Below are 12,125 nucleotides of genomic sequence, written 5' to 3'. Positions count from 1 at the left end.
CATCCATCCATCCATTGTGAAGCTTGAACAGCTGCAGATTCCAAATTCACGACTATGATTGATTGGTGACCCCCCCGGTGTCAGCTGAGATAGACTCCGCTCCCTGACCCTGCACTGGATGTACTGGATGTATTGATAATGAATGGAATTTGAAATGTGGTTCATATGAAGTCTGAAGATAGCAACAGTTTGGTTTTCCAACATTGTAGATTTCAAAGAGGCAGGCTCTTGCCATTGCTCGAGCTTGACGGCAGAACGCACTTGATACTTTAGCCTTAGGGTATTTTGGGATGTATAATTATAATGGGAGGTGATTAGAACTAATATACGGTACAGTTGCAAGATGAATTCAATCGCCATTGTAAATCCCATTCGTAGAGTGGAGGGAAATGGCGTTTGGTTTCTTTGGCTATTCTGACCGATATATTATACTTTGGTTCTCGTCCTTAGCTTTCTGTGCTGATTGGCCGCTGAAATCACCGGCTTACAGCGTAGACGTGTCGTATCTATCTTTCACTCACTGTACAGTTTCTGGTTCTTTTGGCCTTTGGAAGACTGCAGTCTGCGTACAGCGCGCGTTTAGCTTTTGTCACTTAATGGCTTACAGTAGCCGTCACTCTGCTGCTTTTCTCCAATCCACTTTGTCGTCTTTGTCCTCCCTCCGTGTGAGTACGATGGATGCTGAGCAGACAATGGCCCGGATTCCCTGAGCGGTTTAATAGGATAGGCAGGCATTAGCGGTAAATCGCTCCCAGCGTTCAGGTTTGCCAAATCCACTGTGTGGCACGCTGGGCGGTCGGTGGTTGTTTGTGGACCTTTTTTCGGCACTTTTTGGGGAGACAAATTAAGGTGAACCTTGTTGCGTAAATCATCATTGTCATGTGTTTGTTATTAGGATTCTCGATGTATCCCTTTAGAACTCTGCGCCCCAAGTATTTCACAGAAATGTCTTGGGTATTTTTGTACCTGGTTGATCTTACTTCGTTCTTCCACACATGTGTATGGCTGTTGTTGTTTTTTTTAATGATCTCAATTTTCTCCTGCTTGTGACTTTTTCCTCCTCTCAGACAAGAGCAGCCTCGTCCCTCCGTGCTGTCGCCGTTCTCCTCCCCCTACTCCCCCGTTAAGACTCAGAGCCCCTCGCTGCAAGCATGGTGGTGATGAAGATGAAGTTCCCCTTCCAGAAAAGGGTTAAGCTCGCCCAGGGACTGTGGCTCCTCTCCTGGTGCGCCACGGTCGCCGGGGCCATCACCTTCACTCTCGGGTGCATCCTCAAGACAGAACTCCGCAGGAGGGCAGAGGTGCACACTTTGATTGTGTACGAGTTACACCATTAGACGTTTTGGAATTGCCACTGAAACCATAAACCGTGTCTCAAACACAAAAACATGTTCGAAGTATACAGTTACCCTGTTTGCAAAGAATGTTATCTCGACTTGGCAAGTCAGAATTTTCCAGACTGCGATAAACGTTTGACTTGACATAGGAACGGTGCCAAAAATCCAAATGAAATACTTGCCCTTGAAATGTGGAGCCCTCCAGTGAGCCACGTTTAATCCAGAGTCATTATTCGGAAAAACCAATCCCGATCGTCTTAATCGCACGAATGCCCACGGCTAACGCTTAACACGTTTTCCGTCATTGATACATTTGAATTGCAATCAAAATGTATGGGAGCCATTCTGTGCATGTCATACACATTGGCAGAGATCCATGTAACATTCACGGTCTTGTAAAATGGAGTATGACGGTTATGGTAACATATGGAATTTATGTTCATGACATTTTCTGTGACTCTCATACAGGTAATGGATAATGCAGACATACATATCGTTCCCAACACCCTCATGATAGTCGGTCTGGCCTCACTGGGCATCAACTACTTTGCGTCGAAGATCTGTCAGGATGCCCTGGACGCTGGCCGATTTCCTCGCTGGAAGACCTTTTTGAAGCCCTACTTTGCCGTCTCGTCTTTCTTCACTGTCCTCATGCTGCTGGCGGTCGTCATGAGCTATGCGATGAAGGGCAGTCTGGAGTCTTCTCTGAAGGTCGGCCTCAGGAACGGCATCCGCTTCTATAAAGACACAGACACCCCGGGACGCTGCTTCCAGAAGCAGAACATCGATCGCTTGCAGATGGAGTTTCGGTGTTGTGGGAACAATGACCACCGGGACTGGTTTGAGGTCCAGTGGATCAGCAATCGCTACCTTGACTTCAACTCCAAGGAAGTGAAAGTGTAAGTTGCGTGTGACGCTTGGCTTGTCAAAATGGGTGGAATGGATGGTCGTACATCATCACATATTATCATTTGTTTCTCCAGCCGCGTCAAGAGCAATGTGGATGGACGATACTTGGTAGACGGCGTCCCGTTCAGTTGCTGTAATCCCAGTTCTCCACGACCGTGCATCCAGTATCACCTCACCAACAATTCAGCTCATTATAATTATGAGTACGAGACCGAGGAGCTCAACATCTACCTGCGGGGCTGCAGGGAGGCCCTGGTCAACTACTACACGGGCCTGATGAACACCATCGGGGCTGGAGTGCTGTCGGTCTTCCTCTTGCAGGTATGAGAGAGGCCTTTTGCAATGTCAACGTGCAGAGTTGGCGGACATGCACAAAAAAGCTTGAACGTTTCCATTCCCGCGTTCCCTAGGGTTCCGTGCTGGTGAGTTTGCGCTTCCTGCAGACCTCCATGGAGGCAGTGGCAGGGAAGGAGAACACAGAGATTGAGACAGAAGGATACTTGTTGGAGAAAGGAGTGAAGGACACCTTCATGGAGTACTTTGACCCAGTTCTCAAGTTCCTGCTGCTTAAAAACCAGGTGCAAGAGGGCACGCCTGCAGACGCAGCAGCCCCAGCTTCCACCTAAACGTCAGGGTTGTACACCTATGTATATACTTTTTACAAAGGGAGGGAAAATGGTTCAAATCCGAATTCCGATGTTGTTGTTCAAATGTCTTTTGGGCTTAAAATGTGCATTTACAGAGGACCATCAAACTAAATATCCGCTATACCCAATTCGTGCACGTTCCTATTCCAATTTTATAGACTGAATCCGTGTTCTCGATGGAATGCGAACCTTCGAGCAGGAGACAAACGACACGCATGGTTTTTGCCGATTACATGATTTGACACAAGAAGAATCGGCTCAAAACATCTCAACGCGCATCATATGCAAGAATGTGTCTTGTCAAGGTTCTTCGATTATTAACAACATGCCTATTTGTTAGTATTTCTTTGCATTCGAATAAACAGATACCACTATAGTTGATTTGGAGCATTTGATTGTGGCTTTTGTCTCTCTCCCTCTAATACTGTTTCCTTGGCACATATTTGACACTGGGAAAAATCGAATGCCTCTAATGTCCCAAAAGTGGATATACAGGTGAATTGTTGCCCTCTAGTAGAAGAGCATTCCATTGTTCTGCCTGTCACCATATGTCGCTGGCACAGGTGATTGACAAAGATAGATACATTCTTGTTGTAAATAAACGATTTTCAGACAAATGAAATTGGTTCATTTCCCACACTTATGTGCCATTGCGCTGGGGTTGATATTGATCATTACAAAATCAATCATTAGTATTTTTATGAGGGAAAGTAGAGTATCACAAGGATATTACATAACAGAAGGGCTCAATAATACAAATTGGAAGGTACTACTATGTAGTGGACTCGTTTATTCCAGCGTTTACCTTTACATATGTAATTATTATTATTTTTTGAACTATTCAATATGTAACCCACCATTACATGATGTATTGTGTTATCCTGTCTCGCTCCTGCAATGGAGAACAATTGGATTAAGAAGACCGATTAAACTACTTAACAGTGTCCTCTATCCTGACACCTTTGTTAAACCTGGTAATCTCATTTGTTAACACTAAACCTGCTGCCCTTGCAATCTGATATATCATAACTGCATTGCAGAACTCGTTGTTCTTTTGTCGTTTTATAACGTCCTAAATAAAAGTAATTCAGTCCGAATGAAACAAATCAAATTGAGTTGTATTTCCTCATTGAGAGAAGTGTGATCTGGTTCTATGTGTGGTGTGTAACGCAACCATATGGAGTGTGAGTCGAATTGCCCCTTGAGGAATTCTACAGCATTATAAATAAAAATAAAATATATATATATTACATATAGCATAATTCATTAGATGTATTGTTTTGCATATTGAAAAGTATGTTCCAATTGACTCCCCGTGTCAACCGTCCGCATAATTTTAGCTGCAATGACGTTAGATCATGTGACGCGATGACGTCACACTCACTCCCGCCCGTCTCAAATTTTCGATGCGTCATGTTCGAACCAATTCACTTAACGTTCGATTCACCACTTCGAAATGCCCTCGATAATGTTTAATTACGGGTTATGGAGTAACGTTGTGTTTTTTTTTTTTAGATGCACTTTTCAACGCAAGCGTTTCTTCCTTTAGTTGGTGAACAGATAATATTCCAGCGCTTGGACGAACACGCCCAGTCATGAAGCGTTCACAATCAAGCGATTCGTTCGCCATTCGCACACTCCGGAACAAGAAAGCTAGTTCTCCGCAGACACTTGGCCAGGTGCTCATAAGTGATAGATTATATATATTTTAACCTTTTTTAAATAATAATTGTAGACGCTCGTGTCTCATGAATTCCATTCATTCATAACCGCAGAGAGACAGACAAATACAGCCCAAGTGAAAGGTAGGTCGACCACAACACACATTTGCTAATAGCGCTTGTAGTTTAGATGGCATGCTAAACACTAAAGTAAGTCATTAACGCTAATAGTTTGAGATTTATTTATTTCGTATTGTTTTTTAAGGCCTAACTGCGCGAATAGGATTGCAGAAATAAGAAAAGACCGTATTGTCCCCCAATCGTGACGTCATGTTTCTAAACTTGAAATGAGTGAGTTTCAGAGGAAGCATCCAACAATTGTTTGCCGCTTTTATGGCAGAATTGGCTTCCGTTTGTTTAGCCAGCTCGTCCTTGTTGCTAACACTTAGCACAAGTTAGGGCTGCTGTTGGCGTTTTAGCGATGAACTAAGTCCTGTGGAATTCCTTGTTGATGGGCAGACGAACAGTGACACATTGAGGGCGAACGATAATTCCGCGTCAACAAGTTCTCTTTACTCCACTAGGGTGTTGTGTGATTCCAATGAAAGAAATAAACGTAACCCACTGCTTAACATTGCATCCCCCGTTGTGGACTAACGTCTCAAAAATAATCTAGTGTACGGTACATACAACATGCTGTGGATGCTAAGTTTATACATACACTCGCTGGCCATGCATGACATTAGCTTCACAGCCCAAGAAGTGTAGCCACAATTCTCATCATAATGCTCGATTTAGATGTTATATTATGGTGTTGATATTAATGTTGTTTAATGGATTCCTAAATCATTTTTCAAAAGTCTATACATGTATACATACATACATACATATGTGGACTTGTGCCCCAATATGATAAATGTACTAAACCAATTGCTCTGCCCAAACTTGGCTTTTGGGCCCATCAAAAGCTCTGTAAAATGATTTCAATCTGAGATCCCATCTCTGAACGCTTTTTCCTCATGTACAGCTGCACACGGCCTGTGCAAAATATTTGCGTCTTGGATGCACGTACTTTGTGTCAAGGTTTTCAACGTGTCGAGAAATCATTGCTTCTTACTCCGTGGTTGCCTTCCACCGGGCTCTTTTCTTGTCATACAAAAAATGTAAACGTGATTCAACTCACGAGTCACCGACAAAATAAAATTGTCTATAGCGTGGTATTGCATGTCATCAGCAAGCGACGATGGATGAATAATCCGTTTAATCAATTGAATTTGGTTAAGTTCCTTTCTATTAAACAGGTTGTGAATATTAAGGTTGAAATGTTGTAAAGATAAATCATTCCTGTGGCATTTAGGTTTGCACATGACAGTTGTTTTAATGGGCCTTGGGATTATGAGGCGTTCCTTGGAAAAATGTCTTCGGTGTAAGGGGTCTCTGGACACAAAAAGTTTGAGAACTCCGGGCTTCATGAATTCCTTGACGTGTGTTAGCTTTTTAGTGTGCGGAAGTGTAACTTGGGACCACTCTTTGTGTTTCAGATTTGAGATGGAAGGAGATGAGTGTAGCTTCCCCCCAGACTCGTCAGATGACCACTCGCAAAGAGGAAGTGTTGCTTCTTCTGCTACACTCTCCCACTGTATGTGCAATGAGTCCTCATGTGAAATACTCATCAGGACATGTATTTGCTCCCCCCCCCCCCCCCCCCCCTTACATTTCAACTGTGTTTTCCTCCCAGCTCAAGAAGTGCTTATATACCTATTTGGTGACAGCGCAGTACACCTATCAGTCGAAGGGCTCAGCAGTGTCACTGTGCAAGAGTTGGGCCGCTTAGTCCGAGAGGCTCTTCATGTTCCTGAGAGTGCCCAGGATGTCTTTGCCTTCTGGCTGTCTTCTCCGCTACTTGGTAAAAAAAAAAAAAAGAAGTTTTAATCTACAAACATACATATGTACAGCCGTGCCAGTGCTGTGTTCACTTTTGCATTTCTTGCCTTAGAACAAACGATACACACAGAAGCTTCACAAATAAAGGTGCGTGTGATGATCATATGTGCCTCCCGTTTCCTCAACAGAGCTGCAGTTGAAGGCAAGGCATCAACCGTACAAAGTGTGTCGCCAGTGGCAAGACTTGCTGTATCGCTTCACGGAAGCCTCGGAGGAAGACATTTCGCAAGGTGAAAGTTTGGTCCGCAAGCCTTTGTTTCTAAGTGCCTATATGAAATGCTGACGTTGATAACATTCCAAATTTTAAAATGTCAGCTTTTAGAATTTACATCTGATTAGTTAGTAAAACCTGTAGTGTTTAATATCCCATATCATGGTCAAAACAAAAAAGGAGTGCGCAATAGCTTTGTGCTTGTGAATTTTTACATAAAAATATACGTGAAGAGAAAGTGACTTTCAAAATGGTGTACGAGTGGCGTTTGTGAATAATAAGGCATCAGTGCATCCCATTTACGCAGAAACATGCACTCAAGGGTTCCCCTTTTCTCTCCTCAGATGAGCCGTGTCTTCAGTACCGTCGGAATGTCTTTTACTCCAAATCTAAGGAGCTGCAGGTACTTTGGAGCTTTATTGAGTGCAAAGGCATACATCATTATCAGTGAACAATAAAGGAAATACACTTTTTTTTAAATTTAGCTTTAATAACAGTTCATTTACTCACAATATACCGTTGGATTGTGTTTTTATGGCCTCACAAATCTGTCGCATAATTTTGATGTTGAATCATTTGGCAGATAGAAGATGAGGGAGTGCTCCGACTTTTGTACGATGAGGCCAAGAGCAACATCATCAGTGGACGATACCCTTGCGATCCTGAACACTGGGCCTCTCTCGGAGCCTTGAGTCTTGCTCTTGATGAGGGGACAGGCCTGGACAGGCAGAAATTGACTACTACTATACGGTAAGTAAAGGCTGGAACACGACCAGCCAACGCATTCAGGTCAGTCTTTGCTGCTATTCGTTTGAATCTTTGCCAATCTTCGAAGATAGCACCTTAGCCGTGTGTTTAAATGTACCAAACTCCTGTCCCTCGATCCAAGTATTATTCATTCATCCATCCATTGATTTTCTGAACTGCTTATCCTCCTCCTCCTCACTTTTGATTGGTCGTTACATCGGGGAATTGCGATTCAAATTCCGAACCGCAGTAGAACTAGTGGCCGAAGTTCAGCCACTCGTGTGAACTAGTTGCGACAGTTCAGTGGCGTTCGGCTGCGCCGCTCGGTGTGTGGTGGGCCTAATGTGATGGAAGTCCACAGCCATTTAAAAAAAAAAAAAAAAACACTTTTTGTAGGAGGATGATTTGCATTTTTGCAAATTTGCACTCCACACTACATTGTTCCTGTATTGCAGGCAGATTTTGTGTCAATGGAATCTCTTGTTGTCAATTCAACTATAGTGTAGATGTGTTCTGCTCACAGTGATCTTGTGTTCGTCCACGCACAGTGAGAAGAAGCTGTCTTCTTTCCTTCCGGCGCATGTGGCCATAGGGGGTGGAGGTTTATTCTCCACGTTGAGAGGGAAGTCGAGCCGTCAGGCAGGGTTGGAGCAGAATCTCTTGGAGGAGTACATAAAGATCAATGTATCCGGAGACTCTCAGCGACACTCAGAGATTCTACAGCAGTACCTCAGTACCTGTCACTCTCTGCCTTATTATGGGTGAGAGATCCTGTAATCACTAAAAAGACAAAAAAAAAATCGTCATCACTAACACCTCAGAGAATTGTCAACTTTATGAACTGTGCAACCAGGTGTGCTTTCTTTGATGGGGAGATTGACAAACCGGTCCAAGGGATCCTCCAGAGGTTGAAACGCAAAGCTGTCAGTGTTTGCATCTCCCTGGAGGGAGTTTACGTGATGGACGTCAAGGAGAAAGTGGGTGCTCTTTATTTGTGCGCTTTGTGAAGTTCATGAAGACAGTTGACATTCCCCACCCTCAACACTGATTCGTCTTCTTGGACACACGTCGGTGCAGCACGTGCTTCTCGGCCTGCGCTTCAATGAGCTTTCCTGGGACCACAGCTACCCCGAGGAGGAAAGTGACTCGCACATTCTGTGGCTCGAGTTCGATGGCAATGAAGATGGCACTCCGGTCAACAAGTTGCTGAAGATTTACTCCAAACAAGTGAGTAAATTGTCTTCTCGTATTTCCCTTTGTGTATTTTAGGATTAGAGGTGGGAGAAATAATTGATTCTCTGAACCACTGCGACGTTGACGTAAAGGATTCTGAATCGATTCCTACATTTGAATAATGCATTATTGAATAACGTAATGCTGGCAGACTGAAAAAAGTGCAGCGTCCGCAGGAGAGTCTGCGGCGCGCATAACACAACCAGCCAACATAACAAGCCATCTTTGTCAGGAACTCTCACTTATGTTTACGTAAACGAAGGCTACTTGAACACCCTCAAACTGTACCACTTGCTAGTAAAGTGGTTACGGCAAAGTTAAGCTACCTCGTGGTCGCACCTGTCGATTTGTCAGAGATTTGTTGATTTAAAAAAATAAATATATATATACACAAATGAAGGATGGCGGCGTCTGTTAGAGCAGAAGTCAAAAATAGATCAATGCAAAGCTGTAGAAGATCGCTTAAAACCATATCCAAGAATACGTATTGTACTGATGTGACGGATACTGAAGTTAACACTTGATACCCAAACCTAACAATTGTTTAATATCGAAAAGAGGAAAGCCTCACTTCCTAATTGTTGTTATGAGAAGCCTAACAACTAGCAGGTGATGGTGAGAAGTTGTTTGACAAAATTAAGCTCCAGCTGAAGTCTCTCTCTCTCTCTCTCTCTCTCTCTCACACACACACACACAGGCAGAGCTGATGAGTGGCTTCATCGAGTTTTGCGTGGAGCTGAAGTCCGTGTCTGAGGGAGGAGCTGCAGCAGAAACAGACGGCGATGCAAGTCTGTCACAACAAGCGTCCGGCAAAGATGACAGGGGCAAGAATGGACGCGGCGGACGGCGCGGGATGTTGCGTCGGCAGAGCAGCGTCGTGTGCAGCCGGGTCCATTCGCTTCACACCATCAACTACGTTGACAACGGTGAGCACTGATTACAATGCAAAGACAAGTCAATATAAAAAAAAAACGTGACTAAACTTGTCTATTCTTTTCTTCTAGGAAAAGAAATCAAATGCTTAAAGCCCAAAAGAGCCGCATCCTTTTTCACTCGACAGGCATCTGCACCCATATACTCTTCCGTGCAAGTGACAGAGAGTCTGGAGCAAGGTTAAAGTCACCCGCTGTCACCACGGTCTCCTGCTCACAAAGACCAAAACAGAACATTTAAAGGAGATGTTTGACTGGAGATTGACACAAAAAACATGAACACACATTGGACCAAGTGAGGGATCATATTTTGACCATATTTATCTCATGACGTTGTGTACATTTCGCGGATATATTAATGTTAACACCGAGTGATTTGTTAGTTGATGTGCCTCAAAGGGTCACACGTGTACAATGCATCAAGTGTTGAACACTGAGAAAAGCCTTTATAGAAATGACTGTTGCATGAACCTTTTGACTCATGAGCAACATTCAAAAACCTCAGTTCAGCATCACAGTTGACTTACGAGTACCTCTTTTTCCTTTGCAACTCTTGACGGCATGAGTAAAGCCCATCGTAAGACTACGTAACCTCAAGAATTGCAGGACAAATCCTTTCAAGTCTATAGAACGCATAGTGCCTTGTTCCAGTGAAGGTCAGCAATGAGACAATGCTCGACGAACGTTTCATTTTGATGTGTCTACACTACAGTATTAGTGTTTGCTGACGTTGGCACTTTCTGGGGCTGGATGGAAAGAGCAGGTGACATTACAGCTTAAGATTCCAAGTATATTGTAGTTGTGAAACGGCAAGTTCACGAAACATTTCAAAATAACATCATGATGATTAAATGTATTTTCATTGCAAAAAGAAAGAAAGAATGCTGCAATAAGCTAATGGGAACGGTATTTATTTTCCCTTGTTAAACTGACTTTTGAACATGCTATTCAGAAAATCAGAGCAAAGGCATCTCATTAAACACACTGTATGTGCAAACAATACCACCTCTCAATTGGGCATCAAAGAAAGTAATACTATAGCCTACGTCTTGCAACTTCAACACACATCGTCCTTTAAGCCATACTAATGTCAAGTTCCTTAATTTCCCTGCAACCAACTCAACATTTTCATGTTCGCCAAAGTATGTATCCAACCTGGCACAGTCGCAGGCATTGTTGCTAACTTATACTATGCATGTCACTTTGTAGACTAGGCATTCCAATTCATATCATCATTTACTATAAGGCTGCACTCTTTATAAATCCTTTGATTTGTATATTTTAGCATTTTCATGTTCATGTATATGGGTTTGTACATGATTGAAGTCGTGTGGTTGCGCTTCAGTCACTTTGCAGAAGCATCGAGTGCCTTTTACGTTTGTGTTCCGTTTGTATCGATCCAGATTGCTGTCAGTGGAGTTTGGCTTTTTTGATTTGTTTTTTTGACCAGTGAACTGTGTACTTTCTAAACTATTTTCCACATTCAACTCACTTTTCTCTCCTTTTGGTGACATGAGTTTGATAGGTGGGAGGAAGACACTGAATTGTTTCTTCAGTCAGCCTGTAACTTTACTGTCCCAATATTTATGCCATTCTTTTGTAAACAGATGATTAGCCCTTATTTTTTTTCCATCATAGCTATTAAGAGTGTACTTTTAACAATTGTACTTAATACAGAGTGAGTGTAAGGAAGTAATTGCGACCATGCATAGTTGTACCTTCAGAGTAAGTGAGTTTCTAGCTGTTATTAAATAATTGCTATAATGTTTATTTCAAATGATAAATATAAATTTCAGCGGTTGTACTTTTTTTTTTTTACATTTCAAGATGCACATATTTTACTGGTGCTTATGGAGTTTGAGGTCAAGCTTGCTGGGTTCTACTGCAAATGTGCTGCTTTGTCTTTGTAAACTAACCAGTCTAACAAGACAATACAAATATTTTCATATATTCAACCAACCTGAGAAGGGAGACAAGTGTATACACAGGGTATTTCTCCCGAGTGCAGTATCTTTATTTATTCTTTCTGCCAGTACACGGGAATTCTTGGTTACAGCATTCACCTCTATCATTTAGTTAAGTGTACAGTTTTTACATGGGATGTATTAATTTCAATTGAAACTGCATTTTAGTCGTAACTATTTTTAATGACTTTTGTCGGGATTTGTTAGTCTTGCAATATTTTCCCGGAGGCAGATAGAGATTTGTCTAATTTTGATTATTTTACCAATTAAAGTTACCCACTTTATTTTGTATTTGTAGGTTTGTTTGTTTGTTTGTTTGTTTTTTTTTGGTCTTTTCAGCTTCCTGAAGTGCCTCATCTTCATTTGGATTTAGGAGCCACGATTATGTTTCGTCTGCATTATTAACCATTCGCACCGCCCGTTGTTCATTTCCGCGTCTATTACCCGGAAGTACAACGTTGCGGGTAGCATAAGCTTTCCTCTTGGCTGCACCTAATAACTCTTTGGCGACACAAATGCAACGCCTACCGACGTCTATTA

The 12,125-nt window shown here is 42.6% G+C and overlaps 2 protein-coding genes across 3 annotated transcripts; both read left to right on the top strand.

Moving 5' to 3' along the window:
- Nucleotides 1-661: 661 nt before the first annotated feature.
- rom1a (retinal outer segment membrane protein 1a) lies at nt 662-3,274 on the top strand. Of its 2 annotated transcripts, XM_061751776.1 has the most exons (5): nt 662-849; nt 1,068-1,301; nt 1,806-2,236; nt 2,321-2,567; nt 2,657-3,274. In XM_061751776.1, the coding sequence occupies exons 2-5, from the start codon at nt 1,152-1,154 to the stop codon at nt 2,870-2,872; spliced, it is 1,044 nt and encodes a 347-aa protein (XP_061607760.1). In that variant the 5' UTR covers nt 662-849; nt 1,068-1,151; the 3' UTR covers nt 2,873-3,274. The 2 variants fall into 2 exon arrangements, with proteins under 2 accessions (XP_061607760.1, XP_061607761.1); XM_061751777.1 differs by lacking the exon at nt 662-849 and having other exon boundaries at nt 1,181-1,318.
- A 1,030-nt stretch (nt 3,275-4,304) lies between these two features.
- On the top strand, nt 4,305-11,869 carry frmd8 (FERM domain containing 8). The gene is made up of 11 exons (XM_061752709.1): nt 4,305-4,698; nt 6,096-6,193; nt 6,293-6,460; nt 6,627-6,728; nt 7,054-7,112; nt 7,293-7,459; nt 8,005-8,217; nt 8,310-8,433; nt 8,534-8,683; nt 9,387-9,615; nt 9,694-11,869. The coding sequence occupies exons 2-11, from the start codon at nt 6,103-6,105 to the stop codon at nt 9,804-9,806; spliced, it is 1,416 nt and encodes a 471-aa protein (XP_061608693.1). The 5' UTR covers nt 4,305-4,698; nt 6,096-6,102; the 3' UTR covers nt 9,807-11,869.
- Nucleotides 11,870-12,125: the final 256 nt, after the last annotated feature.

This window comes from Phyllopteryx taeniolatus, chromosome 17, assembly GCF_024500385.1.
Source record: "Phyllopteryx taeniolatus isolate TA_2022b chromosome 17, UOR_Ptae_1.2, whole genome shotgun sequence".
Classification (NCBI taxonomy): domain Eukaryota; kingdom Metazoa; phylum Chordata; class Actinopteri; order Syngnathiformes; family Syngnathidae; genus Phyllopteryx; species Phyllopteryx taeniolatus.
Note: the sequence above shows the minus strand (reverse complement) of the source record. Positions and strands in the feature narration are given on the sequence as shown.

What these genes read in the sequence shown, in the direction of transcription:
- rom1a (XM_061751776.1), top strand. Translation starts at nt 1,152, where the DNA reads ATGGTGGTGATGAAGATGAAGTTCCCCTTCCAGAAAAGGGTTAAGCTC. An exon ending in AACTCCAAGGAAGTGAAAGT is followed by an intron (nt 2,237 to 2,320) that starts GTAAGTTGCGTG and finishes TTGTTTCTCCAG; the next exon opens with CCGCGTCAAGAGCAATGTGG. An exon ending in TGTCGGTCTTCCTCTTGCAG is followed by an intron (nt 2,568 to 2,656) that starts GTATGAGAGAGG and finishes CGCGTTCCCTAG; the next exon opens with GGTTCCGTGCTGGTGAGTTT.
- frmd8 (XM_061752709.1), top strand. Translation starts at nt 6,103, where the DNA reads ATGGAAGGAGATGAGTGTAGCTTCCCCCCAGACTCGTCAGATGACCAC. An exon ending in CACTCTCTGCCTTATTATGG is followed by an intron (nt 8,218 to 8,309) that starts GTGAGAGATCCT and finishes CTGTGCAACCAG; the next exon opens with GTGTGCTTTCTTTGATGGGG. An exon ending in TGATGGACGTCAAGGAGAAA is followed by an intron (nt 8,434 to 8,533) that starts GTGGGTGCTCTT and finishes ACGTCGGTGCAG; the next exon opens with CACGTGCTTCTCGGCCTGCG.